The sequence below is a fragment of the Myiozetetes cayanensis genome, unplaced genomic scaffold (assembly GCF_022539395.1).
Source record: "Myiozetetes cayanensis isolate MyiCay16 unplaced genomic scaffold, myiCay2020 scf21, whole genome shotgun sequence".
Taxonomy (NCBI): Eukaryota; Metazoa; Chordata; class Aves; order Passeriformes; family Tyrannidae; genus Myiozetetes; species Myiozetetes cayanensis.
This window is the reverse complement of record NW_026087423.1, coordinates 7367283-7395282: the sequence shown is the minus strand read 5'-3', so window position 1 is coordinate 7395282 and position 28000 is coordinate 7367283. Positions and strand designations below refer to the sequence as shown.

The 28000-nt window shown below is 49.9% G+C and overlaps 2 protein-coding genes across 3 annotated transcripts; one reads left to right on the top strand and one right to left on the bottom strand.

Annotated features, from left to right (window-relative positions):
- On the top strand, nucleotides 1-17962 carry DAO (D-amino acid oxidase). 2 transcript variants are annotated; one of them, XM_050318442.1, is made up of 11 exons: nucleotides 1-189; nucleotides 1477-1682; nucleotides 1794-1908; nucleotides 2226-2302; nucleotides 2720-2785; nucleotides 3039-3093; nucleotides 3528-3632; nucleotides 4114-4196; nucleotides 6133-6250; nucleotides 6814-6912; nucleotides 17269-17962. In XM_050318442.1, exons 2-11 carry the CDS (start codon nucleotides 1489-1491, stop codon nucleotides 17326-17328), a joined length of 972 nt encoding a protein of 323 aa, XP_050174399.1. In that variant the 5' UTR covers nucleotides 1-189; nucleotides 1477-1488; the 3' UTR covers nucleotides 17329-17962. The 2 variants fall into 2 exon arrangements, with proteins under 2 accessions (XP_050174399.1, XP_050174398.1); XM_050318441.1 differs by lacking the exon at nucleotides 17269-17962 and adding an exon at nucleotides 7283-9305 and having other exon boundaries at nucleotides 5-189.
- SVOP (SV2 related protein) lies at nucleotides 10984-27998 on the bottom strand. The gene is made up of 16 exons (XM_050318440.1): nucleotides 27571-27998; nucleotides 25895-26055; nucleotides 24528-24613; nucleotides 23735-23833; nucleotides 22995-23066; nucleotides 22473-22597; nucleotides 20105-20168; nucleotides 19439-19564; nucleotides 18384-18512; nucleotides 18038-18111; nucleotides 17620-17696; nucleotides 16310-16417; nucleotides 15791-15902; nucleotides 15021-15102; nucleotides 14701-14790; nucleotides 10984-14412 (listed from the first exon to the last, which is right to left on the bottom strand). Exons 1-16 carry the CDS (start codon nucleotides 27603-27605, stop codon nucleotides 14224-14226), a joined length of 1629 nt encoding a protein of 542 aa, XP_050174397.1. The 5' UTR covers nucleotides 27606-27998; the 3' UTR covers nucleotides 10984-14223.
- Between the last annotated feature and the right edge of the window lie 2 nt (nucleotides 27999-28000).

Here is a 28000-nt window from a genome sequence, read left to right as displayed (position 1 = left end):
TTCCCATCGCTCCGGGGCCAGCTGCCAGCAGCACGTGGGAAGTCCACCTCCCCGGGACTGGAACAGACTTTGGCCTGGCTGCCCTGAGCACTTAGACCTTGCCCTGTTGGACTGTAAACGAGCCGCTCTGAACACTGTGGAAGCCTCTGAAACTTGCAGTGACTCCTCCGAGGACCCCCCACTCCACAGGTAAACTGCTGCAAAACGTGTATTCCTGTTGTTTTTCGGCCAGTGAGGCGGATCCTCCTTGGCTGGAGCTGTGGGGGCAGTGGGGGAGGGTCCCCATGGCTGCAGGTGGAGGAGGTGACCCCGGTTCCGTGGGTTTTGGTTCCCGGGGGTTGTAACGCCACGGCAGATGGGCAGCAGCTCCCGCTGCGCCGCCATTCCGGTGACTCATCCCTCCATCCCAGCAAATGTCAGTCCCGCTGTGGGCAGCCTTTCCAGCAGAGATGCTGCACTTCACCTTGCCCAAATAAAATTGTGGGCTGGAGTTTACTCCTGCTCCCAGAACCAGGCCTGGGATGCAGCCAGGACATCCTCCCCTGCCCATGCCATGGAATCTGACCCAGCCCTTCCCCACATCGGTCCCTTCTGCTCCCTGCCTGGACAGTGACCACGGGGCTTTTCCAAGGCAGAAGAGCTCTGCTGAGAGGGAATCAGGTGACTGAGGAGGCTGCAGACCCTCTTTGCAGCTGTAATTTCCCAACAGTTCTTTCAGCCATGCCAGGAAGGGTTTGGGGTGGTGGCACAGCTGCCCTCTTGCAGCCCTAGGGGTGACAGCAGCTGTGAGGATCCAGCCTTGCACTAATCACATCTGGCATTACTCCCTGGAAAACACCCACTGCTTCCTATCTCTTTTGTCCGTGCCCACCTCTTGTCTCCAGCCTGTGCCTTGGGCTGGGAAGGATTGGGAGCTGCCCAGAGAGGACTGGGTCCATGGGAATGGACCACCATCCCATGGCAGACAGAGTGAATGGTGGGTGTTCCCACCTCTCCCTGGCTGGTGGGAGGAAGAGAAGGGTGCTGAGGGCTGTGTTGCTCTACCCTGAGGTGCCACAGGGCAGGAAGCACCTGGAGCTCTTTCTGCCAGGTGAGGAAGGTGGCCGTGGGCAGCTGAGCCACTGGTAGAGCCAGGGATGGAGAGACATTCCCCAGTCCCAAGGGGGAAATACACCCTGTCATCCATGATTGATTCCTGTGCCCATCAGCACGGACAGGGCTGGAGGAGGACCTGGGAGGCTTTACAAGGAGCACACAGAGATGCACCATGAGGACCATGGTGTGACTCTCAGGAGTGGTCCTGTGCAGGGCTAAGGGTTGGACTGGATGAACCTTGTGTGTCCCTTCCGAAATAGCATATTCTGTGAGTCTGTGACCTCAGCCAGGCAGCAGAGCTGAGGCCAGGTTGGGTCCTGGGGAGTTGCTTCTCTCCCTCCTGGGCAGCCCCAGCTGGTCCAGCAGCCTCTGTCCCCGCAGGGAGCCGGAGCCATGCGCGTGGCCGTCATCGGGGCCGGGGTCATCGGGCTCTCCAGCGCCCTGTGCATCCACGAGCAGTTCCACGGGCTGGTGCCCTCCCTGGAGCTGGAGCTCTACGCCGACTGCTTCACCCCCCACACCACCAGCGACGGCGCGGCCGGGCTGTGGCAGCCCTACCTGAGTGACCTCGGCAACCTGCAGGAGACGTGAGGGACAGGAGGAGGAGGAGGAGGAGGCTGGAGTTGTGATCCCCTAGGTGTGCCCGGGCACATCTCTGTGGGGCTGGCAGAGCCATCACTCTCCTGTTCTTATGGCAGGCTCTGGAATAAGGAGACGTTCGATCACCTCCTCAGGCACCTGCACTCCCCAGCAGCCCAGGAAATGGGACTTTTCCTGCTTTCTGGCTACAACCTGTTCACTGAGCCGGTGCCGGTAAGCAGCAAGTTCCAGCAGGGCTGGGAAAGGCTCCAGCTCCTCCACGGGGGTGGGCAGGGCTGTGCCTCTTCCCAGCCAATGCTCCCAAATCCTTCCAAGTTCGCCTTGTGCCAGTGCCTGGGACGAGATGTTTTCTGTGCCATCCTGGGGTGAGGAAGGGCCAAGGGAGCGGCAGAGCCTCTCCAGCCCTGGTTGGCAGTTGTCTCCCCACTCCATGTCCCTCTGGGATGGGCTGTGTCCCTTTCCCCCTTCTGTCCCATGCTGACATGGTGATCCAGGTTCACTAATGATATCAGAGCTTTTCCCTACTGTAGGACCCATCTTGGAAGAACATTGTCCTGGGATTCAGGAACTTGACACCAAAAGAACTCGAACTCTTCCCTGGTTACAGGTATTTTTCAGTCTGTTTTCTGGAGACTCAGGCAGGGCAGGTGTGGCTGGACACCTCCCTGGCATGGGGCAATGGGGACAAGAAACTGCAGGTGCAGAAGTGTCCTCGCTTTCTTACAGCTGCTTCCCTTCACATAAGTAGGAAACACCTCAAATAGCCAAAAAAGCAGCAGCCCAGTGTGGAAACAATTCCAGCTCCTTTCTTACCTCATCAGATAGTGTCAAAAGAAAAATCAGTATAAGGTGTTTTATGTTGTAAACGAGGCAGGGGGGATATTCATGCGCTTGTTGTGCCGGGGGAAATTGGGGTTCCAGGAGGAATTGGGGTCCCAGATCCAAGTGGCTGTTGGGAGCACCAGGGCAGGAGGCTCCTGAGAAGGTGCTGCAGGTCCTCGCACCTCCTCTCTTCTGGTTTCAGCTACGGCTGGTTCAACACGGCGCTGATGCTGGAGGGCAGGAGTTACCTGCCCTGGCTCACCAACAGGTGAGTGTGGATTCCTGCTCGTTACCCCAGTGGGGTAACAGTCTCCCCACTTTAATAATGAGCCCAGGGATGTATTTTTGCATGACCAAAATGAAAGTAGCGGGATGCTTGGAGCTGCATCCAAGAGCTTTTGGCTATGGGAGTATTCGGGCTTGATTTCATTCCTGTAATTCTAATGCCGAGTGGGTGCCCTGGCACTGAATGATACATTTGCTTTTAATTTGCCAGTAACAAACGAATTTGTTCTTCCCAGGCTGACACAGAGAGGGGTGAAGTTTTTCCACAAGAAGATTGAGTCTTTCCAGGAGGTGGGTGGGGATGTGGAGGCAGGGCAGGGGGCACAGCCCTGTCTCGGTGTGGGGAAGCATCATCCAGCAGGCACGTCCTGCTCCGGGATGTCCTTGGCATCAGTGATGGGCCAGGGGACAAGGGCAAGGCTGTGCCAAGACCTAGGAAATATCCTAGGATGGATAAAGGGGCTTGGGCATTGAGAGGTGGCTGAGAGGGGATGGTTAGAGCATTAGTCCAGCATGGATTGGCAGCTCTCCCTGGAATGGCCTCCTAGCACACATGGGGTCTCAGCAGAAGCCGTGGTGGGGAAGCTGTGTCCTGGATCCAGCCCTTATGGTTTATCCAATACCAGATGCTGGACAGATCACTTGGCTCCTTTTGGAGCAGGAATGTCGTGCCCTGAGGGCAGCACCCCATGTGCTGCTCCCCACCCATGTCCATCTCTCCCCAGCTGTTCTCCCAGGGTGTGGATGTGGTGATAAACTGCACCGGGATGCGCTCGGGGGAGCTGCAGCCGGACCCAGAGCTCCAGCCCGGCCGGGGCCAGGTCATAAAGGTGAGGTGGGTGTAGGGCTTGGGGCTTCCCAAAACCCCACTTCTTGCCATGAGGAAAACCTGTGTCCTCTGGGGCAAATCACGGGCTTGTGGGCTGGACCTGCACCTGATTCCCAGAAAACACTGGTCATGTGAAACCCACCTGGATGCCAGTCCTGGTTCAGCTGTGGGAAAGCCCTCAGTCTCCAGCCTGTTTCTCCATTGGGTGAGTGTGGGGGGAGGCCAAAGGCATAATGTTAATAATAGTAATAAAAATATATAAAATCCCTGGGAGTAGAGGATGATTATTTGGGAAAACACAGGCTCACGCCAGTAGGAAGCTTCTCTTCTTCCCTACCTGCATTCCCACCCACTTGTCTTCCCAGGGAACACAGAGCCTGAGCAGAAGGTCCCACATCTGGCCCCTGGTGTCCCTCCTGCTGCTCCCTGAGCCTGGCACCCCACTCTCCACCTCCCCCTGACCCTCTCCCCTGGTCTGCCAGGTCCTGGCCCCCTGGCTGAAGCATTTCATCATCACTCACGACGTGAAGTCTGGGATCTACAAGTCTCCCTACGTCATCCCAGGGTAGGTGACAGCAGCCCAGGAGGGTCTGGCTGGCACTGGTGACATTCCACTGTCAGTGTCCCCAGAATCCTGGCTTGGACATGGCTCCTGCTGGCACCTGCCAGGGCCTGGGGTCACCCCTGGCCTGCTGGTGCTTTTCCTGGCTGTGTGGGAGGGGAGCAGAAGGACGTGGGCAGCAAAGTGAGGGAGCTCCCAGAGCCTCAGGACTTCAATGTCCCGTCCTTTTCCAAGGAGCAAATCCCACCAAAGCAAAAAGTCAGTCCTGGCCAGGTCCTCAAAAAAGCCAAACACTGACAGTGGGGTGGATATTTTGGGGGAGGCATTTTGGTTTTACATTTGCACCCATCTGTTTTATCAACGATGTTGGAAGGCACTGCTAATCCCTGCTCCCATAAAACCAGGGCAGAAATCCTTTTACTTTAATAAAACCTCCCCTGGAAAGCTCAGCCTTCCCCTCGCTGGTCCCTGAGCTGTTGGTGAGCCTGGGGATGTCCCGTTGGATTTATCACATGATCATGGAATGTCCTGAGTGGGAAGGGACCACAAGGATCACCCAGTCCAAGCCCTGGCCCTGCTCAGGACACCCCAACAATCCCCCCCTGTCCCTGAGAGTGTTGTCCAAACTCTCCTGGAGCTCTGGCAGCCTCGGGGCCGTGGCACTGCCCTGGGGAGCCTGTTCAGTGCCCACCACCCTTTGGGGGAAGAACCTTCTCCTGAGATCCAATCTAAACCTCCCCTGAGACTCCAGCCCTTCCCTCTGGTCCTGTTACTGGTCATAGAGAGCAGATATTGGAGCTGCCCCTCCTGGGTAAGTTATGGCTTGGGATAAGTCTCCCTTAGTCTCCAGGGCTCTCTGCCACCTCCCTGGCCAGACTGTGGAGGAATCCCAGGGGAAAACCTTGTGTTTGTGTCCCCCTAGGGCTGAAATGAGATCCTGGCCCCAAAAGCACCACCTTCAGAGCTCAAGGAGTGGCTGTGGCCAGGCAGAGCTCTGCTTCCAGCACTTTTCCTGCACTTCCCACCTGCTTCCCACCAGCAGCTTGCTCAGGGAAGTTGGGAACTATTTGAGGCAGCAGCGTTTGCTGTGCCCAGGGAGCTGCACTGCAGGATAAATAAACACATCTGCTGTTCATCCCAGCTCTGCTTCCTCCTGAGGGCAGGCAGAGACCCCACTCTGGCAATGGAGAGGGGTTTTTAAAGCTGGAACTCCAATGCTGCATCTCTGGCACTTCCTATTGTCCCAGTATTCCAGGATTAATGTAAATGGAGCTTTGCTTGCTCACAGCCCCCAAGCAAAGTATTCTGAGTGATTCCTGATTACAGTCCCAGACAAATTCCTCTCCCTGTGTTTGTTTTAGCTCAAGCTGTCAGAGCAGCACCAGGCTGATCCCTAAGGAAGAGACAGATCCTCTTCCCAGCTGGAGAGCTTGGCCCTGAGAGGATTCCTTCACATGCCCCAGCCCTTTTTTTTGTGCTTTCCAGGGACACACAAGGTTTTGGAAGGGTCCAGCCAGTACAGAACCCCCACCTGCCCCCAGCCTTAATCTACCTTTTTTCCTCTGCTAATCCAGGGGAATTTTGGGCAGCAGCAGCACAAATCTGCTTCTCTCTGCTTCCCTCCGGAGGCATCCCATTCCTTCCAGCTCCTCCCCAGGCAGGCAGGAGCAGATCTGTTTGATAAGGATGGAATTATCTGTCTGGTTTGTCCAGACAAGGAAGGGCCTTTTGGGTGCTGATAGGATTTAATGAGTGACTTGCTCCTGAGCTGAGCAGGCGCCACTCTCCACCTGCTCCATGTGGGAATTTTTCCAGCAGGAATATGTTGCAGGCTCAGAATGGACCAGGATCCAACACCACACACACACAGAGTCCCTCCATGAGGCGACCCCACAAGGGACAGCTGGGGACACTCACCCTGTGTGTCCTTTGGGTGCAGGAGCGAGTTCACGGTCCTGGGAGGGATTTACCAGCACGGCAACTGGAGCGAGGAGAACAGTGCCCAGGACCACAAAACCATCTGGGAGAGCTGCTGCCGCCTGCTCCCGGCTCTCCAGGTGGGTGACCTCACCCAACACCCACTGGGATGGGGCACAGGGAGCTGGGGGGCTCAGGGATGTGGGAATGGAACAAACCACAGAACTTCAAGGTTTCCATGAGTCTGTGTTTCCATCCATCACAGATGCACAGGGCTCTTCCACCCGGCTGATGGACAGGCAGGGATGAGGTCTATAGGAAAAGTAATTCCCCTAGAGCTGGTAAAAAAGTAGAACTAATGCCCTGGGAGGTCCCAGCCCTTTGGTTGTGGTGTCTCCACAGCTCTAGAGCAGGGCTGGCGTGGGGTGAGGCTGTTGTGTGTCCACTCCCAGTGCTGCTGCTGTGCCCTGGATCAGCAGGAAAGGCAGCACAGGGATTTGCCTCACCCGCTCCACACAGGCTGGTGATGAGCAGATGTAATCCCAAATTGTTCTGCTTGGTCACCCCTTGCAGCACCCCAGGAGCTGCTGCAGGATTGGGAACCCCCTGTCCCTGCTCTTCTCATGGATCACCTGGAGCCGTGGGGCTTGGCTGCTGTAATTCCAGGGGTGCTGTGCAGATGCTGATGTACTTTTGCTTCCAGAAAGCCAAGATTGTCAGTGAGTGGACTGGCCTGAGACCGTCACGGCCCCGTGTTCGCCTGGAGCGGGAAAGCGTCCGGCACGGGAATGTCCAGGGAGAGGTGCGTGCACAGCCCTGGGGGCTGAGTGTAATTGTGTTAATTGTGCCCCATGACCTTGGCAATGAAACACCAACTCCCTGCTATGCCCTCAGCCTGCTCCACCATCGTGGGCCCTCGCCGTGGCCCCACCAACAGCCAGGGAATCTTTGATCCCATTCCAGCCCAGGGCCAGGGAGAAATGTCAGAGACACAGAAACACGATACTGATGTGGCTGCCCCGCCCGTGGAAGTGTCCAAGGCCAGGTTGGACAGGGCTTGGAGCAACCTGGGCTAGTGGAAAGTGTCCCTCCCCATGGCAAGGGGTGGAACTGGATGGGTTTAAGGTCCCTTCCAACCCAAACCGTTCCATGATTCTGTGATTCTCCCCCAGGTGATCCACAACTACGGCCACGGCGGGTTTGGGATCACCATCCACTGGGGCTGTGCCATGGCAGCAGCCCGGCTCTTCGGGAGCATCCTCCAGGAGAGGGGGAAGGTGGCCAGTTCACCACAGCCCCGCCTGTGAGTGCCTGCTCACCCCTTTGGGAGTACCTGCTCACCCGGATCATCCCAACAGCAGTGCCTTAGAAATCACACAGAACAATGGGAATAGCACAGGGATACGTGCAGGTGCTCGACCCTCCACAGCTCCAGCTCTGGGCCACAGTGCCTCACTGCCCTTTTCCAGACAGCTCAGCTCCCTGCACAACCTGCCCAAGGAAAGGCTTTAAAATCCGGACTAATTACCCATGGCAAAGAGCAGTCCTGTCTGGGATCAGCCTGCAAAAGGGCAGGCAGGGTTCAGCTGAAACCCCGACAGCCCTGCAGTTCATCTGCACATGGGACAGGATCTGAAACCAAGCCGGTGCCACCTGAGGTCCCCCCTGGTGCTCCAGCACCCAGTGTGTAATTAGATTTCCAGGCTCCCCCCAGGAGGCAAAAGCTCCTTAGTAGGAAGAAGCTCTGAGGCTCCCAGGGAAGTAACAACAGCTCTGGCAGCACGTGCCTGGGTTCCACCAGCTTTCCTCCCATTCCTGCCAGGACAAAGCCCGGGACTGCAGCACCTGCTTAGTGTAGCTGGGAACAGACAGCAGCACTTGCCTAAAATGGGCTTTCCAAAGGATGTTTTAGCAACAAAAGCAACTTGTTCCAGCCCTGGACTTGCCAGAGTCTATATATAGCAGAGAGCAAAATAGCTCTTCTTGTCCCTAAAACTCCCATGGGCCCCTCAGTTTCCCATTTCTCCCAGCTGTGGGACAAGGCTGGGACACAGCTCAGAGAACAGGGCTGGCTCAGGGCAGCTTCCAGGAGGGCAGGATTGTTTGGGGTGTTCAGGGATGCTCCTGGGGACCCAACACGCTGTTCTGAAGGTACAGCCTGGCTGATTTTTCAGTGCCATGTGTCTTTCCTGCTCTGCAAACCATCCCAGGCAGGGCACTGGCTGGTCAGGAAGCATTAGCCTCAAATCCACAGGCTGTCCTGAGCCCAGCACAGTGCCTGACTCACTCTCCTCCACGGATAAGCCAACTGTTCCTTACTCAACCGTGATGCAGCTCCTCTCTCCCCATGACTCCGTGTGCCAGGAATAGCTCCTCAGCCTGGGCTGTGCTGCACCTCGGGAGCGGGAGATGCTGCAGATCAGCAGCATTACATGGGAATTCTCATGCCTGTGGAAGTGCACTCCAAGGAAAGGACTCCCTCTTGAAGGCACAGTGAGAGCAGGGCTGAAGTTCCTCTGGCTGTGATTTTGGCCCAGTGCTGGTGCTCCTCACATCCCTGAGAAATATGAAACATCCAGTGGTATCCGGGGTTTGGGCTTCCTGGCTGCAGGACATCACCCCTTTGGCTGTGCTGACAGCACCTCCAAGGGAAGTGAGACAGTGTCCAGAAGGGAAGGGTCCAGAAATTGGGAGCTACTGTCAGGCCCAGTCTGTCCAAAGGGTTTTCCACCCTCTGGCAGCTCACCTGAGATGCTGCAGCCTCGGGGTAAAATTGGGAATAGGGAAGGAAAATGAAAACCAGAGCTGGAGAAAATTCACCACCAATTAATGCTGAACCCAGTGGCCTGTGATCCCACCTCAGGAGGAGCCACTCAGGGGAACTGAAATCCCTTGATTTCACTTATTCCAAATATGAGACATTCAGGACCACGTTCTCATCTGCTGTAAATCCAAACTGTGTGATCTCAGAAAAGCTACACTGGAAGAGCAGGGGAGCAGGAAATCACTGTGTTCCTTCAATGAGCAGCTGATCCTTCTGATCTCAGAGCTTACAGGAGCCACTGTCCTGTGATCTCACATGGCCTCTCGGGAAACAGGAAATATTTGATCTGTAATTTTATTTACAGGGTAATTTTGTTTGCTCTCTAAAGGCACAATTTCGTATTTGTGAACAATAAAGGAAATATTCAAACATCCTGCACGTGATGCTTTTTCTTCCTAATGACAGCACAGGCAGGGCCTCCAATGCTAATTCCACAGAAACATCCCAGTAGATCTTCATTCCATGTCTCCACACACACTTTCCCTGAACATTTCACGCTGCAGGAGGAAGAGTCATCATTCCACATTCTGAGCAGACAGTGAACTGGAAACATCACTGTGAGAAGGTCTGCAGTGGCTGTCAGTCCCCAGGGCATCAGGAACTCACAGAAATCATGGAATTGTTTGGGTTGGAAGAGACCTTGAAGATCACCCAGTGCCACCCCTGCCACAGGCAGAGACACCTTCCACTATCCCAGGTTGCTCCAAGCCCTGTCCAACCAGGCCTTGGACACTCCCAGGGATGGGGCAGCCACAGCTTCCCTGTGCCAGGGCCTCTCCAACATGATTGAAGTTCTCTCTTGAGGTCAGGGGAGGTGAGGGAGTCAGGGAATGATGCCTGGACAATTCCTGCACGTCCTTTCCTGACACACACAAAACACCAAGCACCAACCTGCCTCTGGCATCAGCACATTTCAGGAACTCCCAGTTCTCCACAAGGATCTCCTGTGACCCAGAACAAAGCTGGAAACACATCAAGTATCAGGAAAGTTTCCCTTTGTGAGCCAACAGCAGCTCTGGCATTTGGGATAACTCCTGCCAGAGCTCAAGGAGCAGTTGGGCAACACTCTCAGGGACATGGGACAGGGATCCTTGGACTGTCCTGTGCAGGGCCAGAGGTTGGACTGGATGATCCTTGTGGGTCCTTTTGTTCTCAGAATGGTCTGTGATTCTGAGAATGAACTTTAGAAATGCCTCAGGATGCCAAAAAACAGCCACAGAAGAGCGAACATTCTCCCCAGCACCGCTTCAGGCACACCAACCATTCCATAGCTCCCAACTATTTCCATTCCTGGGAATAAGGCTGTCCATCCCAGCGGCTGCACAAGCTGGGAGAAGGAAGATTGATGCATCTGGGATGAGAACACCCTGATTAGCACATGAAGGATTTGCAGCTCATTAGTCATTTTGACTCAGACTTGAACAACCTCATGTTTGTAAAATTCTTAGACATCAAAATAAGAGTATCAGTTACAGAGGAACAGTCAGGGCTGGGCACTTCATTAGGTTTTAGAAAAATCAGAGCTAAATGAAAGGTTTCTATTAAAAAGTAAATAGAAGGAATTCTGCCTGCCCTGAAGTCCAGACACACATGGAGTTACCTGCTCCCAACACACACAGGTAAGAGGGCAAACTGCTGGGGTTTAGTGTCCAAACTGAATTAAAATATGAAAATCAACTAAAGGTTTAAGATAGTTAAAAAAATAATAGAATCTTGGAATGGTTTGGGTTGGAAAGGGCCTTGAAGATCATCCAGTTCCAAGCCCCTGCCATGGGCAGGGACATCTTCCACTATCCCAAGCCCTGTCCAATCTGGCCTTGGACACTTCCAGGGATGGAATATCCACAATATTTAGCTGTGGTGAGGTTACTTACAATGGGAACAGGAATCCTGGACTTTTCTTTATGACCAAATACACAAAACACACAGAAAATGAGTCAGATCTGCAAAGTCCTGAGCTCACACTGTATCTCAAACCTCTGAACACCAAGACAAAACCACAAGGGAAAGTTATGACCCCTCCTAAACACCCCCCAAAACAGCCCAAACTTATTTACTGAAAAAACTATTTATTTGTTTAACATAAAATATCTAATGTGGACTTCAACCATCCAGGACCAGGAACCAAAGAAGTATTTTACAACAAGCTTGATATACACCAAGTTTTTCAACATTAAAATGTAAATCCAGCTTAGAAACTGTACATTCAGACACAGGAAACATTCAATGCTCTTTCGGCAAGAAGTTTGGAATAACAAATCATTCCATCAAAGCTCACTTGGAGAATTCTTTTCCCACGCCAGCTTGGCACGTTCACGTCTTGGACAGTTGGCAAATCTGAATCCCAAAATTCTGTCTGAATTCCAAATGATCTCACTCAACAGTTTGAAATGAAGCAGTTACAGGAATTCCTTCATCGGTGAAAAATACGCATTATGGAAAACAATCTTTGGAAGCTTGATTTTCTACATAAATGGTGCTGCCTTATCGACAAAATCGATTTGTGGTTATATTTAGAGGTGTTGTGTGTCCACCCAAATGGTCTCAGTTTTACACTGAACAAGCTCAAACGTCCTGTTCTTAATTATATGCAAGTACCCGCAAATCCTGAATTTCAGCTCTGTTTCTCCTGCTGAGTTCAGAGGATCAGCTGTGGTGGGCTCCTGTCTCCTTCTACTCAGCTCATTCAAAGGCCACAGATATCCACAGGAGTTCTCCCAGACTTCAGTGAGCTTTGGATCAAGCTTTAGGCATCACTGAAATCAAAGACCCATCAGGACCAATCATGGTATTTATATCATTAAGCACATTTTTAGTGCAGATTTTGTAAAAGGTGAAAAGCAAAAAGGCCTTTAACTGTTGTTTTTTTCACACTGTAAATGTCACAGGTTAAAAGTGACCTATTCAACAGCATCAAAAGTTTGCATTCCCTATAAATCTTTAATGAGAAGTAGTTTATCTGTAGGATCCAGGTGTTCATGAACAGATAAACTTTCCCTAAAACTCTCTAAAGGCTGTTGCAATTTTTCAAAACTGTTGAATATTGGCCTAAGAACCGAAGTGAAATGTGACCATTAACATGGAAAAGTAGCATTTTAACTAAAGGTAATGAGTAACTCCTGGGCAGGGAGGTGGGTTCCTGCAGCCAGGGCTGTCCTGCACTTGGGTTCTGTCCCCTCTTACCAAGCTCAGCTCCAGAGGACCCCTGTTTTGGGGAGCACACACACTGGGAACAGCTCAGGGCACTCCCACAAGGAGAGGGGGGCACAGGAGCACCTGGGAGAGTGACCCAACCCCAGCCTGGCAGAAGGGGGTGAACACAAAGGAGTTGTGGGTGTTGCCAGTGCCATGAGAGCCCTCCTGTTCACTGGGATCAACTGGAGCCACTCAAAGGACACAGGGACAGCAGGGACAGAGAGAACCAACCCTGCTGGAACAGACAGCAGGTTCTGTGCCATCACCCACAGCTGATCCAGGGATCCCAGGTATCCCCTGGGAGCTGAATTCATTTCTGTGTCACTGGGAAAAGCCAACTTTGCCTGTTTACATCAACCACTCCTGGAATCTTCTGCTCAGCCACCAGTGGGGACTGAATGGACATTCTGGTGTCTTGGCAAACTGTGGCTGTTCCCAGAGAACACACCCACACACACCACCAACAACCTCTTTGGCCTTTTTCCTTAGCCTGAGTTTCCTCAGGTTTTTTAAGGACTTATCCACTTCTGTTTTCCCTCCAGTCTCTGAGCAATGAGCCTGACACGTGGTGGAGCATCACACAGTGCTGGGAGACCCCCAGTGACAGCTGAGCCCAACAGTGTTCACTTGTACTGCCCCCAAACATGGGCTCAGTGACCTGGTCCTGCCCCCAGGAACAGGACCTGCTTCCCAGGATACCTAAAATATTCAACTGTGCAAAAATGTGCTGCACACTTACCTGTGTTTATGTGAGACACCTGATCAGACAGACTATGAAAACACATCCCAGGACAAGCACAGAGTCCATCTCCCTCACATTTGGTTGTGTTCCATGATCTGGAATCCTGAAAATACACTGGGACCTGAAGGAGGCACATCTCAGATCCTCACACATTCCCATAGGCTCTGCAATGGGATTTCCTGCCCAGTGCCAGGTTTCTGAGCTTGTCCTCACCTGAACTCCATGACATTCCCTGACAAGAGTGGGACCATCACCTCGAGGAGCTGCACCTGAGGGAGGGATGTTCCTCATCCAGGGGTCTTTGCAGTTTGGCTCTTCCTGTGACTTTTGTTCCTTTTATGTCACAATTCCAGCCACATTCCTTTGTCACCAGTCAGTGTACAATCAGCAGCTCTGGAAAAGTCCTGCCCAGCTGTCAGGAGGCCAACTTTTGCTGGGAGACATTTGGAAGCAGCTGCATCCCAACAGCAGCTCTTCCAGCTCAGGTTCTGGCTACACTGTGGGAAGGTGCTCAGGTAAATGGAGCAGGGACACACCTGGATCCATGGACAGAACCACAGCAGCGAGCACCTCCCCACACCAAGCAAGACAGAGAGCTCAAGGTTTTTGACAATGTCAGAGAACTCAAATTCTGCTCCAAACCATGAGGATTTAAAAGTTGGACTTGATGATGTTGGAGGTCATTTCCAACCTTAATGATTCCATGATTTACATTCGTGATATAAGGTTTCAGCTCTGCAGCAAATACCATCCTCAGTGCTCCAACTACCTGCTGGGATGGCAGAAACATTCAGAAATTCATTTCCAAGCAATCCTTCCCTGTTAAATCTCCAGGAACAGAACCCACAAACAGAGGAACTGCAAAGGTTGGTTTGCTGGAACCACATTTTGGTGTGTTTTTGACGGCTAAAAGTGCAAGGCAGGCATGTAATTCCTAGTGTAGTGTATGGAACCCACCCTGTGCTGGGCCAGGGACACAATAAATATCAACCTCTTGTTTTTGGGCTCAAGAGTTCAGTATTTAGTTACAGCTGATGCTGGGCTGCAGTCACTTGGTGATTTGCTTGGCACGGAACGTTTGAAGCTGAGGAGCTGACCATGCAAGCACGACAGACAAACACCTTTCCTGCTAAACTCCAGAGGATGTCTGGATTAAATCCCTCTCCATACAGATGGAAAGTTTCTATGAGTGTGAGCAAAGAGCAGCAGAGACACAATTTGCTGAGGTTCACCCCCAGATTCCTGCAGTTTGACACGTGACGTTGGCAGTGACGAAGCTCAGCTTTCGATGCTTCGGGCTCGGAGGTTTTGTGAGAAATCTTGCTCCTGTCATCCATTCTTTCCATGTGCCATCACTCCTGTGATTCCTCTGGGGAGTGAGATCCTCTCCCCACCATCTCCTGGCCCCATTCCTTGTGGCTGGACTCCTGGAGGCCACGGCCTTTCGTCTCGATGGGCAGGAAGCAGGAGGCCAGGGCGGCCAGGAGGCAGCAGCCACTGTAAACCACCAGGGTCAGGTACACTGAGGATTCCAACATCACCTGCAGGAAACAGGCAGCAAAGGAGCACAGGACATCAGCAGGGAAAGAAATGGATATTGGGAAGAAATTTTTGTGTGAGGGTGGTGGGACTCTGGCACAGGTTGCCCAGAACAGCCGTGGCTGCCCCATCCCTGGGAGTGCTCAAGGCCAGGTTGGACAGGGCTTGGAGCAACCTGGTCTGGTGGAAAGAAAAGCAGGTTCTCTGTGACCTTCACACAATTATGGAATTGTTTCAAGTTGGAAAAGGCCTCCAACCTTCCTCCAGCCTCAGAGGAAAAGGGGTTTTACCTGTGCAATGAAGGGGGTTATGAGGGCTCCCACTCTCGCCATTCCACTGCATGTTCCCAGGCCCAAAGCACGTGTGGCTGTGGGATAAACCTGGGGAGAAAACATCAGCCCATTAATGCCAGTGGGAAGTTCTCTTCCTTTCACTCCTAAATCAATGGAAATGAATAAGTGCTGCCACAGCAGGTTCTGTTAGACAATGACAATGAGATTTACAGCTCAGATCTTGGCTGGAGTCTGTTGTGAACAGGTCATCAAAATTACTTTCTCCACCAGGTTCTCACTCGCCTTAAATATTCTCATCACAAAAGCAACCCCCTTACCTCAGGAGTGTAAACATAAGCAGCCTGAAATCCTCCTGAAATAAAGGCTCTTGCAATGAAGAGCAGCACAGTCAGAACATTCCTAGGAGAAGAAAGAGGAGAGCAGAGTTTGGGACTGTTTGGTACAATCTGCTGGGGGTTCACTTGGAGACAAGTGCAATAAAGATGCTAAATTTACTAGAATCATTTCTTTCAGCTTTTTAAATGAACCCTTTGCATTTTTTCTGGTCCTTTAATATAACAATGATGCCAAACAATCTGCATTCCCACAATCCCATGAGTTTTCTAAGTTTCTAACAGAGACCTGGGGCCTACTGAAATAAAAGTGACATCCATGAAAAGGAAATGAGAGTCCACCTTTCCTGTTTAAAAGACATGAGCCCAATTACCACCTGGATATGTGCAATTTTATGAGGTTTCTTATTACAAGGTTTCTGCACTATGAGGTTTTGGACAGTGCCTGGAAGAGGCTTAAATTCAGATCTGATTTAAAAGTGCCCAATGGTTACATCCTACCCAGACTTAAACTCTTATTTTCCCTTTTGGATTGCTCTGACCACAAGATTATAATAAAGGATTTCTTCTCTTCTGCTTCTTTTGGTTTCCTTCCAAACTCTGGTGAGAAAACCCAAACCCAGCCTTAATCCTTTCTCCAGCTGAGCACGACCATCCCATGGCTTTTCAAACCACCACTTTCCAGTTCTCCTGCCTCAATCAAGAGAGAACATGGATCAAATTGATATTCCAGGTGTTCCCTGTGTTGTACCCACCTTCCAACACAGAGGAACAACAGGAGGCTGCAAAAAGAGAAGACAAGGAACGACAGGGCCATGGTTTTCTTGCGGCCGATCCGGTCGATGATCCAGAGCGTCACCAACACCCCTGTGGAAGAGACCAGGGGAGAGTTGGGAACTGAGCAAAGGGGGAGGATGGAGCTGTTTTTAATGGTCTGGGTTGTTCAGATTTGAGATTTCAGTCTCTTTCACAAATACTTTGCTGCTGTAGGAGTGAACAATCCACTCTGCCATCCCACAGCCACTGATTAATCTAGTGATTCCCCAGGTGAAAGCCAGAAATGCCTGGCTATGGCTCACTGGAGTAACTTCTGACCATTGTTCCCTGCTCACCTTCCCACTGCTGCATTTAAGGGTTCTTTAGAACTTGATATTTTCTTTCCATTCTGTTATTTAGATGGCATTAGGCCAGTCAGACCAGTCCCACTGCTGGTCCCAGAGCCCCCTCCCATCACCCTGAGCAGGGAAGAACTGGTGCTTCCCATGGCCACTTACCAGGGAATTCTGACAGGGTTGTCCAGAGCAGGTCTGTGTAATCCTCCTCTGTCAGATACTCACAGGTCAGGCTGCACTTTGCTTTAACTTCCTGCCTTCTGCTGGATACTGGGGGAGGAAACAAAAAATCAAATATTTCATGTATTTTAAGTAATCTCCGTTTACATTCCTGGTGTATGTTTATCACTCTGCTGAAATTTAGGAAGGGCTGCACTGAAAGGACTGGCATTGATTCACTGTACCCATCACCCTTTAAAAATACTTCTGGAAATTCATTTTTGGATAGAAATTCAAGTGATTCTGCCCCTTGGATTTAATTGTTTTTCCTCCTCTGAATGCCCAATGTGTTGCTTGGGTAGAATCCACAGTCAGAGGGGCCTTTCCAGAGCAATTCCAGGTGATTTTACCTGGAAGGCAGAGCTGACACTGAGCAGTTTATAATGTTTTCTGTGGTAGGTTTCACACCACTCTCACAATGAAAACTTCCACCTCCTTATCACCTGCACAGCCTTAGTTATTTTTCACCCCAGGGCTCAGGACAGTGAACAGAATTAACCTCAGAAATTCAGTTTCTCCCCACATAAACTGGGATACCAACAATTCCTATGCTCTGAAAATACTGAATAATCCCATGTTCTTGTAAAGCCCAGTGTTTTCAAGGGCTGCATCCTCATTTGGGGAGGAAAGAAGATTTGGACCCCTCAAATCCCTGATCACTGCTGTACAATCCTGGGATCCAGGTCTGCTCCCAACACTCCCCCTCCTCTTTCTGTAATTTTCCAACTTCCAGGCAGTTTTCCCTAATTACATGTGTTCTGAACACAATCATCTCTCCCCTGGGGAATCAGACTTTTCAAGCTTCTTCTTAACACTGTCAAAGCACCTTTTTTTTCCCCCCCTCCAAAAATCTGCAATAAAAAAGACAATGATTTCCCCCCATTATCTTTTTTTCTCAGCAGGTTTTGCCATCTGGAGAACCCAGGAGCTCCACAGCAGCAGTTTCTCCCTCTCAGAACTAATTAGCTCTGTCAAATCTGCAAACTTATATTTATTCAACCACTTTTTTTTCCTCAAGAAGAACAGATAACAGGTCTCCCTTGAAGGTTGTCCTGCTGTTTTACATTTTGAGTTCAAAACCACTGCAGGATCTCTCTGCCCTGTGCAGGAGATGAGGAACAGCCCATAAAGATTTTTAAAATAAAACTCAGCCACATTCCTTCCCAAACCAACAGCAGAAGGTGATCTTATAAAAGATATTCCACCAATTTTAACAGGGTATATTTAAGAAGAAAATATGGATTAGTACTCACTGCTGCAAACATCTCCTGCTTGGAAGAACTCTGTAGTTAATAAAACTAACCCATAATATGAAAAGGCATTGGAAAACCTGCAAGGAAGCAAATGAGAGAGGAATTCTCAGCTGGTCAAACTGAAATTAAAAACCTGGATCAAAACTGAACCCACTGTGGGAGGAGATGCACTAAGTCCTACCTTAAAGCTATTTCCTACCAGCATTTAGCAATTAAAGAGCAATTTAACTGAGAATGAGGGTGATTGGGTGATTTAATGAATTACAAATCAATACGTGTTGGGGTTTTGGGTTTTGTTGGGGTTTTTTTATTATTTTGAGGAGGAGGAAGTTGCTGTATTTGAGTAACATTGTAAAATAACTTCAATAAAAAGCACTTAAGAGTTGTGCTGGCACCGAAGCTTTGTGTTCCCTCTTACCATATGAACCAGAGTAACAACGTGGTCCATCTGAAATGGGGGGTGAAAAGGTCCTTCATTTTCCCTCGGTCTTCCTGTTGAAAACACGCAGAAATCAGATGATCAGGGAACTCAGGGGTCCTGGGCTGCAGGATGCAGAATGGCAAGGACCCCAAACTCCCAGAAGGGGTTGGGTTGGAAGGGACCTTGAAGATCACCCAGTCCCATCCCTGCCAAAGACAGCTAAAGTGTCAGACTCTAGCTGAGGCATTACAATCAAACAGAACATTGATTATTTGCTAATAAACCACACATGACCTTGGCACAGTTCCACCGTATCCCACATTATTAAGGTGCCTGGACTTACCTGTCTGGAAATGACCAATTTTCCCAGAGGCATTGGAGCTCCATTTTCTGTTGCTATCCTCTTCAAAGTGGCAAGTGCTTTCTCCTGGTTCCCAGACAACACATCATACCTGGCACTCTCTGGCAGCCACTGAGGGAGCAAAGCAGGTCACACACACAGGGATGTCACAAACAGCACGGAACATGCTGGGATTTTCCTGGGGGGAAATCCCAGTGACTCCAGCACAAGGAAGGATTACAGAACTAATCTTTAAGAATTCAGAAAATCATCTCATCAGGATTTAAAAATGGCAAACCCCCATTTTTCCCACAAACTCAGAACTTCATAAGTCTTTTCCTTCAGTTCCCTTGGGTTTATACTTAAAAAAATGTTGGATGTTTTTGTAGGTTCTTTATATTACCCCTTCCCTGTAGGAACAGCAAAGCAACCAGGGCAAAAAACATTCCAAAATTCATATTTTTAAGTTCCTTTTAATTTCAAACAAGGTTGTGAGCACCTATATAACTGGAGGGATTCCTAAAAAACTAAGGAATAATAAAAGCTGCTAAACCACCTGGCAAGGACATTTATCTATGAGGAGACTGAGAGATTGGCAAATACATCACCAAAGCTCAGGGTTAACTCATATACACCTTATTTTGGAATCTGACCTGGACTCTGCAGATTTTACCCCTGATTTGAGTGAATTTTTAAGTGGAAAGTGATTCTAAAAATCTAAAGAGCATCTGGGAAGTATCAACCACTTTTGATAAAATGTTGATTCCCCTGAGCTGGGTTGAAACAAAGTCATTAAATTGGAGAGGGTTCCAGGCCTGATTTCCCAAAATTCCAGCCCACCATTGTCCTCCAGCAATTACAGACACACAAACACAGCTCTCCCTGGAATGGTTTTAGCAGCACCCCGTGGAAGCAGCATTTTTGCATTATTGCTATTTCACAGAAGACACCAACAGAGAGCTCAAAGCTGCCATGATTCCCTTCAGCTGGGTCACAGAATGGGGTGGAGAAAGTGGGAACTGAGGGAACACATTTTAATCCTTGCAGGAAATACCTACAAAGCACAGGCCAGCGAAGAGCAGGAGTGGGAGGGCAGAGAGGATGAGGAGCCAACGCCAGCCCAGCGTGGGCATCACCAGCACTGCCAGGAGCACCTCAAACACAGTCCCAAGGGCCCAGAACACCTGGGGGAGGGAAAAGAAACAGTCACAATCACTTCCATCCCTGGAAGAAGTGATGCAGCCAAATAACAGTTCTGGCCCTGACCCTCCAACCATCCATCAGAGGGCTGTGAATTTTGCCTTAAAATATTCATAGGGTGAAATTCTGCTCTCTGTGACTTTGACACATTTGGATGAAGACGTGGAACTGAATTTAGCCCTGGATTTATGGATCAGTCATTCCTCCAAGTCCGTTACTGAGCTGTAGATGAATTTCACCGTGGAATTACAGACTCAGTGCCCCCCCTGTGCTCAGAGCAGTCACTCTGCATCCCTAGATGGAAGTTAATTTGCAAAAAGGCAAATTCAACACAAAGAGTGGAGTGTGACATGGAAGCTTTCTGTGCTTTTGGATCTGAGCTGGTACCAGATAGCTCAGCTCCACACTGATGTGGACAGGCAAGGTCTGACTGCAGCTCTGGGAGGGATTTCCAGGCAGGAGGATGGAAGGGATGTAACAAACAGCAGGATTTGTCCCTCCAAGGATCAGCACACACTGCTCACCTCTATTAATAAAATGCACTTTGCTCTGGCTTTCATTGGAAGGAACTCAGCATATAAAGTTACCCTGCAAAGAGAGAACAGAGGGAAAATGTCATGTTAGCACAGTGAGAAAAATGCCACATCAGCACAAAGACAGAAGTTCACACATTCCCTTTGGCTTTTAATTAAATTGCCAAACCCAGAGGAGTAACTCAAACCCCTTCCTGTCCCCCAGAGCCAGCCAGGCTGACACTGGGGCAGACTCCCCTTTCTACATGAGAACCAACCCTTCCCCATTGCAAGAGAGGACACAGTTTGCTATTCTCATGTGATTTGTGACCCCATAGTTGTTGTCTAAATGATGTTTTCACAGCCCTGCTCTGGGCCAGGCCTTGTATTTGTTATTTCCAGTGTGGTCCATCAGAATCCAACACAAACTCTTGCTGGGGAAAGTTTCTCTTCAGGGCTTTACAGCTGGCTCAGAGAATTCCACATCAGTCTCCTCTGCCAGGGTTCAGTTCTCCAAGAGGGGGAGACTTTCAAGGTCTGATCATGTTACTGGTATAAAATAATTTGCATTCCTTTATTGTGGGATTCCAAAAGAAATCACTGAGCTCTGCAGAGGCTTTGTTCCATGACTGTGCCAAAGGGAGATGGCACAGCTTCTCTGGGAGTGTTTCCTGGGGATGAAGGCAGGGCCAGCAGCCAGTCAAGGCTCCCTCATCTTCTTCAAACTGTCTGCTCAGGCTTGTCTTTGCTGCTTTGCATTCCATCGACTCAGCCTGTTCCTGCCTCTAAACTCCCCAGGCTTCCCTGGAGGTTTGTGACAAAATTCCTCCCAACCTAAGGAACAGTGGATTGATTTATGAGGAGCTGCCCAGGAAGCAAAGTACAAAGTCATGGAAGTACAAAGTTACACAACATTATATCAAAGCAGGGATTTAGAGGAGAAGGAAAATCACATCTTGGAACACAGGAGCTGATAAGTGACCCCAACATGAGGACATGGAATTGTTGGAGCAAGTCCAGGGGAGGCCACGAGGCTGGTAAGGGGACTGGAGCACCTTCCCTATGGAGACAGGCTGGGAGAGCTGAGGCTGTTCAGCCTGGAGAGGAGAAGTTTATGTGGAGACCTCAGAGCACCTTCCAGTGTCTGAAGGGGCTCCAGGAGAGCTGGAGAGGGACTGTTCATCAGGAACTGCAGTGACAGGACAAGGAGGAATGGGTTCAGACTGACAGAGGGGATATTTAGGTGAGATATACAGAGGAAATTCTTCCCTGTGAGGGTGGTGAGGCCCTGGCACAGGTTGCCCAGGGAAGCTGTGGCTGCCCCATCCCTGGAAGTGTCCAGGTTGGACAGGGCTTGGAGCAACCTGGGATAGTGGAAGGTGTTGCTGTCCATGGCAAGGGGTGGGACTGGATGAGCTTTAAGGTCCCTTCCAACCCAAACCCTTCTATTCTATAATGCTGTACAGAACTGTTTTCCTAAGAGAATACTCCCCATCCCTGAACACTCCACACCCTTGCAGTTCTGGATGTTGGCTCTGTGGATGAACTTTCATATTCAGCATCAGACAGCATCTCACAGAAAATCCCAGAGGAGGCCAGAGCTTCAGGTTCAGCTCTCTGTCTACACATGGACAGAGGGATATGTGCCACAGTCAGTTAATGGATTAGTACTGGAGGTTTTTCTTTTAAAGGTACCTTTCAGAACAATCTCTCTCTCACAGCCATTAGAGAAGATGCTGTTACAAAGATATTCCATTGAGATTCAGCCACTCACCTCTGGAGTTACACAGCCTGCTTAAGGGTATTAGGAGCTATTTTTCCTACTTTGTGAAGAAGTCAATGAGCCATCAATCAAAGTTAGACTCTGACTACTCCCAAATAGCACCTCCACAAGGCAAAATATCAATTATTGATAAGGATGAAAGGCTGCACAGAGAGAGAATGGCCGAACTCTTCTCTTTACATTCATAATTAAAAGCCTAGAGCAGAGTCAGTTATTCCAGGTGGGAGATTTATGGATCCCTCACTTCAGTGAATGGAATGACACAGTGATAGAGAAATATCCTGATGCTGATACTGCCTTTTTCCTCTGAGCCAACACAGCACTCTCAGTGCTCCAGGTTTGGGATGAGTGGGTTTGGAATTCCAGCTCAGGTTGAGACATGGAAGTTTAGGCTCTGGCTGAACAATAATCTGTGGTTTTAGACCCAGCAGTCAGGGCTCAGCTCTGCCTCTGAATGCTGGTGTTTAGGTCCTGACCTGTCTTGCAACAAGGCCAAGGTTTGGGTCAGCTGAACAGAAACAACACTTCAATTGGATATAAACATTTTACAAGAAATGAATAGAAAAGAGGAATTTGGACTCGTGAATATTTACTTACGACTGAGGCACTCCTCCAATCCCGAACCCCACCAGGCCCCTCAGCACCAGGATCCAGCTGTACACGGGAGCAAACCCACTGAGGATCCCGTAGTAGAGTGTCCACAACACGCTGATCTTCAGGCCCTGCATTGAACACGAGTTAAAAAAGAGGTTCTGCTGTAACACAGATTAACCAAGTACAAAACAGAGCTAAAAATTCCCTTTATTTCATGGGAGGTCAGTTCTGGATGTGCTTAGTTCTGCTTTGTGCCTGTGGACTCTGACATCTGTGACCACAAAATCCCAGAATGGGTTGGGTTGGAAGGGACCTTAAAGATTATCCAGTTCCACCCCCTGCCATGGGCAGGGACACCTTCCACTATCCCAGGTTGCTCCAAGCCCTGTCCAACCTGGCCTTGAACACTTCCAGAGATGGGGCAGCCACAGCTTCTCTGGGCAACCTGTGCCAGGGCCATCATGCACTGAAACACCCCCACTGCAGAAATATTGGGATAAATTCCAGTAGGAGTTGCAGACTTACTGTTTTTCTCCCATACTGGTCTGAAATGTTTCCCCAGAGGGTGGAGCTGGACATCATTCCCACAAACACCACCTGTGAAACACCAAGAAAAAAATTTCCCCTTAAACACAAGACAAGTGAAAATTTCTGTGTGACAGCAAAGAGAACAAAACTTCCAGGGAAACCAGAAAATTTCAGCTCTAACAACAGAGTGACAAGTCCAGGTAGTCTTAGAATGGTTTGATTTGGAAGGGGCCTTACAGACCATCCAGTTCTCTCTGGGTTGGAGAGAGGAAGCAACAAAGCACCTCTCCAGTCAGTTTTGCCATTAAAATTCCATCCAGTGACAAACCAGTCTGGAACTGGACTGGACACTCTGGTACCCTTGTTTGCTCTCTCACAGCTCCCACTGTGTCTGTGTCCAAGGGAGCTTAAATGTGAGGAGAGAGAAAGATTTGCAAGCAAGACAACAGAAATTTACCAATCTTTATTTTCAATTAATCTAATGGTTTGAATTTTAGGATGAGTCTGAGGCAACTCATATATTTTCCTAGAAATTACATGAAAATTTGAGCCTGAAACTTCCTCAGTTCTCACGGAGTTCCACAATTTAAAAAAAAAAAACTTCTCTAATCTTCCAAGCCAAAGGCAATCTGCAAAGGCCATGCAGAGATTTAACTTGGGGATACAAAGCATAATGTCAGGATAACACTGAGAGGAAAAGCCTCAGGGAACACAGGAGCTGTGAGTTGTTTTCCTACCGAGGTGAGCAGAGCCACCTGCCAGCTGGGCAATCGCCACTCACAGTGGAGCTGGGGAGCCAGGATGCTTAAAATCATCATTTCCATGGCATCTGCCATCTGTAGGGGGAAAAGAGAGCAAAATAAATCCCTGCCTGACAGTTAGAAGGACATAGGAGTCAATAAATACACCTTGTTGGAATTTCTGTGCCATTCCCACTCTGTGGTGGAGCAAACACAGCAACAGGTTCCCTTTTAAACTCGTTCCTGGTTGTTGTGATCAGGAACTCTGGCACAGAGGATTCAAAGAGCCAAATCCAAAGTTATTGGGGGGTGATCCCAAGGAGTCACCCAGGCTCAGTCACCTCCACAGTGCAGATTCCAAGCTCCTTCACACACAGATTCAGTCAGAACTGTTTATTACCTTTTAACTTATTCCCTCTCTCCCTTATACCTAGATTTGTATCAAATATGTTGGTAGATCATCCGTAGGCCAAATTCCACAGCTGACTTAGGATCTAAACCGTGGCACATTCCAACCTTATACATGGATCTGAAACAGCATTTGAAGTGGAGAATCAATCTGATTTTTCAAACCCTGATTTATAAGGATTTCAGAGACAAAGAAATCCATCAGTTGTTCATTACCCCCAAATAACAAGTCTGACTCCTTAGAATTCCTTATTTCAGAATTTCAAGCAAAATTCCTTCTTTGCTGTACATTTATATGTTTGGAAACTCTCTGTCTCCGTGATTTGAAATCCCCTGAGGTTCTCTGGTGACCGTGCAATTGGTGCTGATCCCAATTACTTGCCCAGGCTAATCCAGTGATGACAGAGAGCTTCCACTGGAACTTCCCAAATCCAATGGCTTCCACCGCATCTTCCACCATGAAAGTATCTGGAAAGAAAACAATTCCAGTGCCGGAGTGGATTCCTCCCCTAGTGAAAGCCATCCCTTGGGAGGGCATTTGCTGTGAGTACAACTCCTAATTAACCAGGTAACCTGTTGAGATCTCAAATAGGTAACTCAGCTGCTTAGTTTCAATACAGTTCCTACTCAGGAAAATCCCTGTGTTCTTCAGGAATGGTGCTAAATTCAAAATAATCCTAATTATTCCTAGAATATTTCAATCCCATAGAGGTAAATCAATGTGTTCAGCCTCTCACTCCTGGAGTGACTCCTCCAGCCACTGAACTGCAGCTTCCTCTGGGGAGAAATAAGAGCCATGCAACAGCCCCCAGCAATGCTGGGAACTGCAGGGAATGTTTTATTGCAGGGAGAGTCAACCTGGAATTATTTAAATCAAGAATTTGCCCAAGACACACGTATCTTAAAGCCTATTTCTATTCAGAATGCTGAGGGTTGTTTCCCACACAGTGCCATGACCTCATTACTTTGTTCCAGCTGAAGATGCTGAGATATCTCAAATTCCTCTGCTCAAGTGCAAAAAAAATGAACTGAACAAGAAAAGCACATTTTGATATTTGAGCTGTTCGAGTCTCACAGTTGTAACACTTCGAGCAGTTTAAAAAGGACATTCCCCACAGAAAAGCTTTGTCTGGCTCAGAGCTGCCCATCCTCACTCAGCAGAGCCCAAACCCACAAACCAAGAGGAAATCAAACAAAATCCAGTGGATAAAACAGAGCAGAGATGTTCACAACTAGGATTAATAACATCCTACCAAATTTGCACCTGCCTTGTGTAAGACAAAGCCAATATTTCTCATCTCTCCCAAACCAGCGCTGCCTCCAGGCAGGGAGCACAGGCTGGGATGTCCATTCCTCCTGTCCCTCTTGTCCTCTAGGAAAGGAGGAGATGGGAACACTGCAGATTCATCTCTGCCTTGAAGGAGAGCCAGGTGTACCTGCTCCAGCAAACCTGGCAACGTTTTGGGAGCAGGATCAGTTCTAAGGTAACTAAGAAATAATGGTGGATGACAGCTGGATCCACAACTCCTAAAAGGGTCTGTTACTGGGGATACAAAGCCAAACACATGGAGCAGCCCACAGAGAATGGGGTGATTAAACCAAGATTCCCAGGTGTAACATATTTTGCCTATGTCATTATTTCCTGCTTTTCTCTGGGCATCTTTCACTTCTCCAAACCCAGCGTATCCACCTTGGTTAGACGAAGAGGCCACACCTTTCCCCTGGCAGGAAAACCAGTGACCTACTCACCATCAGTGGGGTTGGCAAATTCCTTTGGCACTGCAGCTCCATCTTCCAGCTCCACAGGCTCTAACTCTGTCCTGACCCCCTCAATCTGCACCTCGTGCTCTCCTGAAATTCCATCCTCATCCGACCTGGAGCTTTCCCCGGTGCGGCGGAACTTCACCACCCTGAAAGCCAGGAACAGGGATTAACACTCCCATGGGTTATTCCAGGAGCTGGGCTTGGTTAGGCTGGGACCCTAAAGATCATTTGGTCACCCCCTGCCATGGGCAGGGACACTTTCCACCAGACCAGAGCTCCATCCAACCCGGCCTTGAACGTTCCAGGGATGGAGCAGCCACTGCCTGTGCAGGTGCCTCTGGATCCATCCCTTCCCTCCAGGATGTGACCCCATCACAGAGCTCAGTGTCACCTTGCTGAGGGTGCCCCTGATCCAGCTGGAGTTTCTGCATCTTCCCAGCTGTAATTTTGGAGGTGATGGATCTCCACACAGGCAGAGACTGCTCTGAGAATCCCAAATCTGAGCAGAGAACAACCTGCCCTGTTCCTCAGTGCAGCAAATCAAAATATACATTTATCACTCAGGAATATACAGAACAAATGGACATAGACAAAGAAAAAAAAACCCCAGAGATATCTTCTGTTCCAGACTTGCAAAATCCTCCACTGCTGGGACATCTCAGGGACTGCTGCATTTATTGGCAAGATCTCCCAGCACAAAACACCTGATTACACCTGCACTGGGAGGCACTTTGGAGCATATTCCTGGGTTCTGTCTTTAAAAAAATGGGAAAATCAGTCTAATAAAATAATGTCTGATTCCTTTTCCCAACAAGCTGAAGGCATCCTAACTAAGGATCTGGAAATAATTTGAGCTCATGGCCATTTCCCAACTTATCAGGAGTGTTATGGGACAGTTTGCTCTGTCATTGACACGAGCTCATGAATATTTAACACAAACTTTAAACATTCATTCCCTGCCTTGCAGAGCCAAGGATTTATAAATAGGACTATGTTGCAAAGCACCTGAGAACGGAGCATGGGGAGAAATGGGGTTGGTTTTGAAGGAAACACTTGGCATTGAGGGAAAGGGAAGGAAACCCCGGGGTTAAAGGCACAACGGATTTATCTTCTTTTTTTTTTTTTTTTTTTTTTTTTTTCCTGGTGCCCAGATCCAGCGACCACATCCCAAAGGCAAAGACTTCCTGGCAAATATCAGCCTTTCCCTTGTGCAGCAGCGTTTCCCTCTCCAGAACCCCCGGGAATGTCGCTGGTCCTCCCCAAAAGCCCCTTTGCAGGGCAGGTTCTGCTCCGCAGTCGCTCCCGGCAGGAGGAGGAGGAGGATGGGGAGGAAGAGCCTCCCCGGCACAGCGTTATTTACAGATAACCCCTCTGCAAAGGCGATTCCCACCTTTCCTCTCCCAAAATCCCGTGGCACTCGCACGGTTTTATCCCACCCCTCCCGATTTTTACCCCCCATGCAAAAGAGAATCCCCCCCGAATGGAGGGAATTTATGTAACGAACGGTTCCTGCATCCCTGGGGATGCTGAGCCCGGGCAGCACCGCGGGAAAATGGCCTGTTTCCCGCGGCCTAAGCGCCTTCCCGGCAGAATTCCCGTAAACCCGGCGGGATTCCCGCTGTCCCCGCGGGCGGAGGGGCAGGAACCCCCCGGTTACTCACGGGAGCTGCCGGAGCTGGAACAAATCCTCCTCCATGGCCGGGCGGGGCGGCTGCGCTCATCGCTCCCGCATGGCGGGGTCGGGATCGGGATGAGCGGGATCGGGATGAGCGGCGGCAGCGGGATGCGGGAACGGCAGGAGCGCCGGGAAAGGCGGGATGGGGCTGGACAGCTCCGACGGGAGCGGCCGGGCCGCGCAGCCGCTCGCTCGCTCGCTGGGCTCGGCTCAGCCGGGCTCAGCCGGGCTCATTTCGGCTCAGCCGAGCACAGCTGGGCTCGGTTTGCCTCGGCTCGGCTCGGCTCAGCCAGGCACAGCTGCGCTCGGCTTGGCTCGCCTGCGTTGGGCTCAGCTCGGCACAGCACGGCTCGGCTCATTTTAGGTGGGCAGGGCTTGGCTCAGCTGGGGTTGTTTCGGCTCAGCTCAGCACGGCC

Bases quoted from the DNA above. Each gene is read 5' to 3' on its own strand.
- DAO (XM_050318441.1), top strand. From the start codon at position 1,489: ATGCGCGTGGCCGTCATCGGGGCCGGGGTCATCGGGCTCTCCAGCGCC. The intron at 1,683-1,793 runs GTGAGGGACAGG...TTCTTATGGCAG, and splicing joins CTCGGCAACCTGCAGGAGAC to GCTCTGGAATAAGGAGACGT. The intron at 3,094-3,527 runs GTGGGTGGGGAT...ATCTCTCCCCAG, and splicing joins AGATTGAGTCTTTCCAGGAG to CTGTTCTCCCAGGGTGTGGA.
- SVOP (XM_050318440.1), bottom strand. From the start codon at position 27,605: ATGGAGGAGGATTTGTTCCAGCTCCGGCAGCTCCC. The intron at 22,598-22,994 runs GTAAGTCTGCAA...TGTTCAATGCAG, and splicing joins ACCAGTATGGGAGAAAAACA to GGCCTGAAGATCAGCGTGTT. The intron at 18,513-19,438 runs GTAGGTATTTCC...TTGCTCCCTCAG, and splicing joins TCTTCGCTGGCCTGTGCTTT to TGGCTGCCAGAGAGTGCCAG.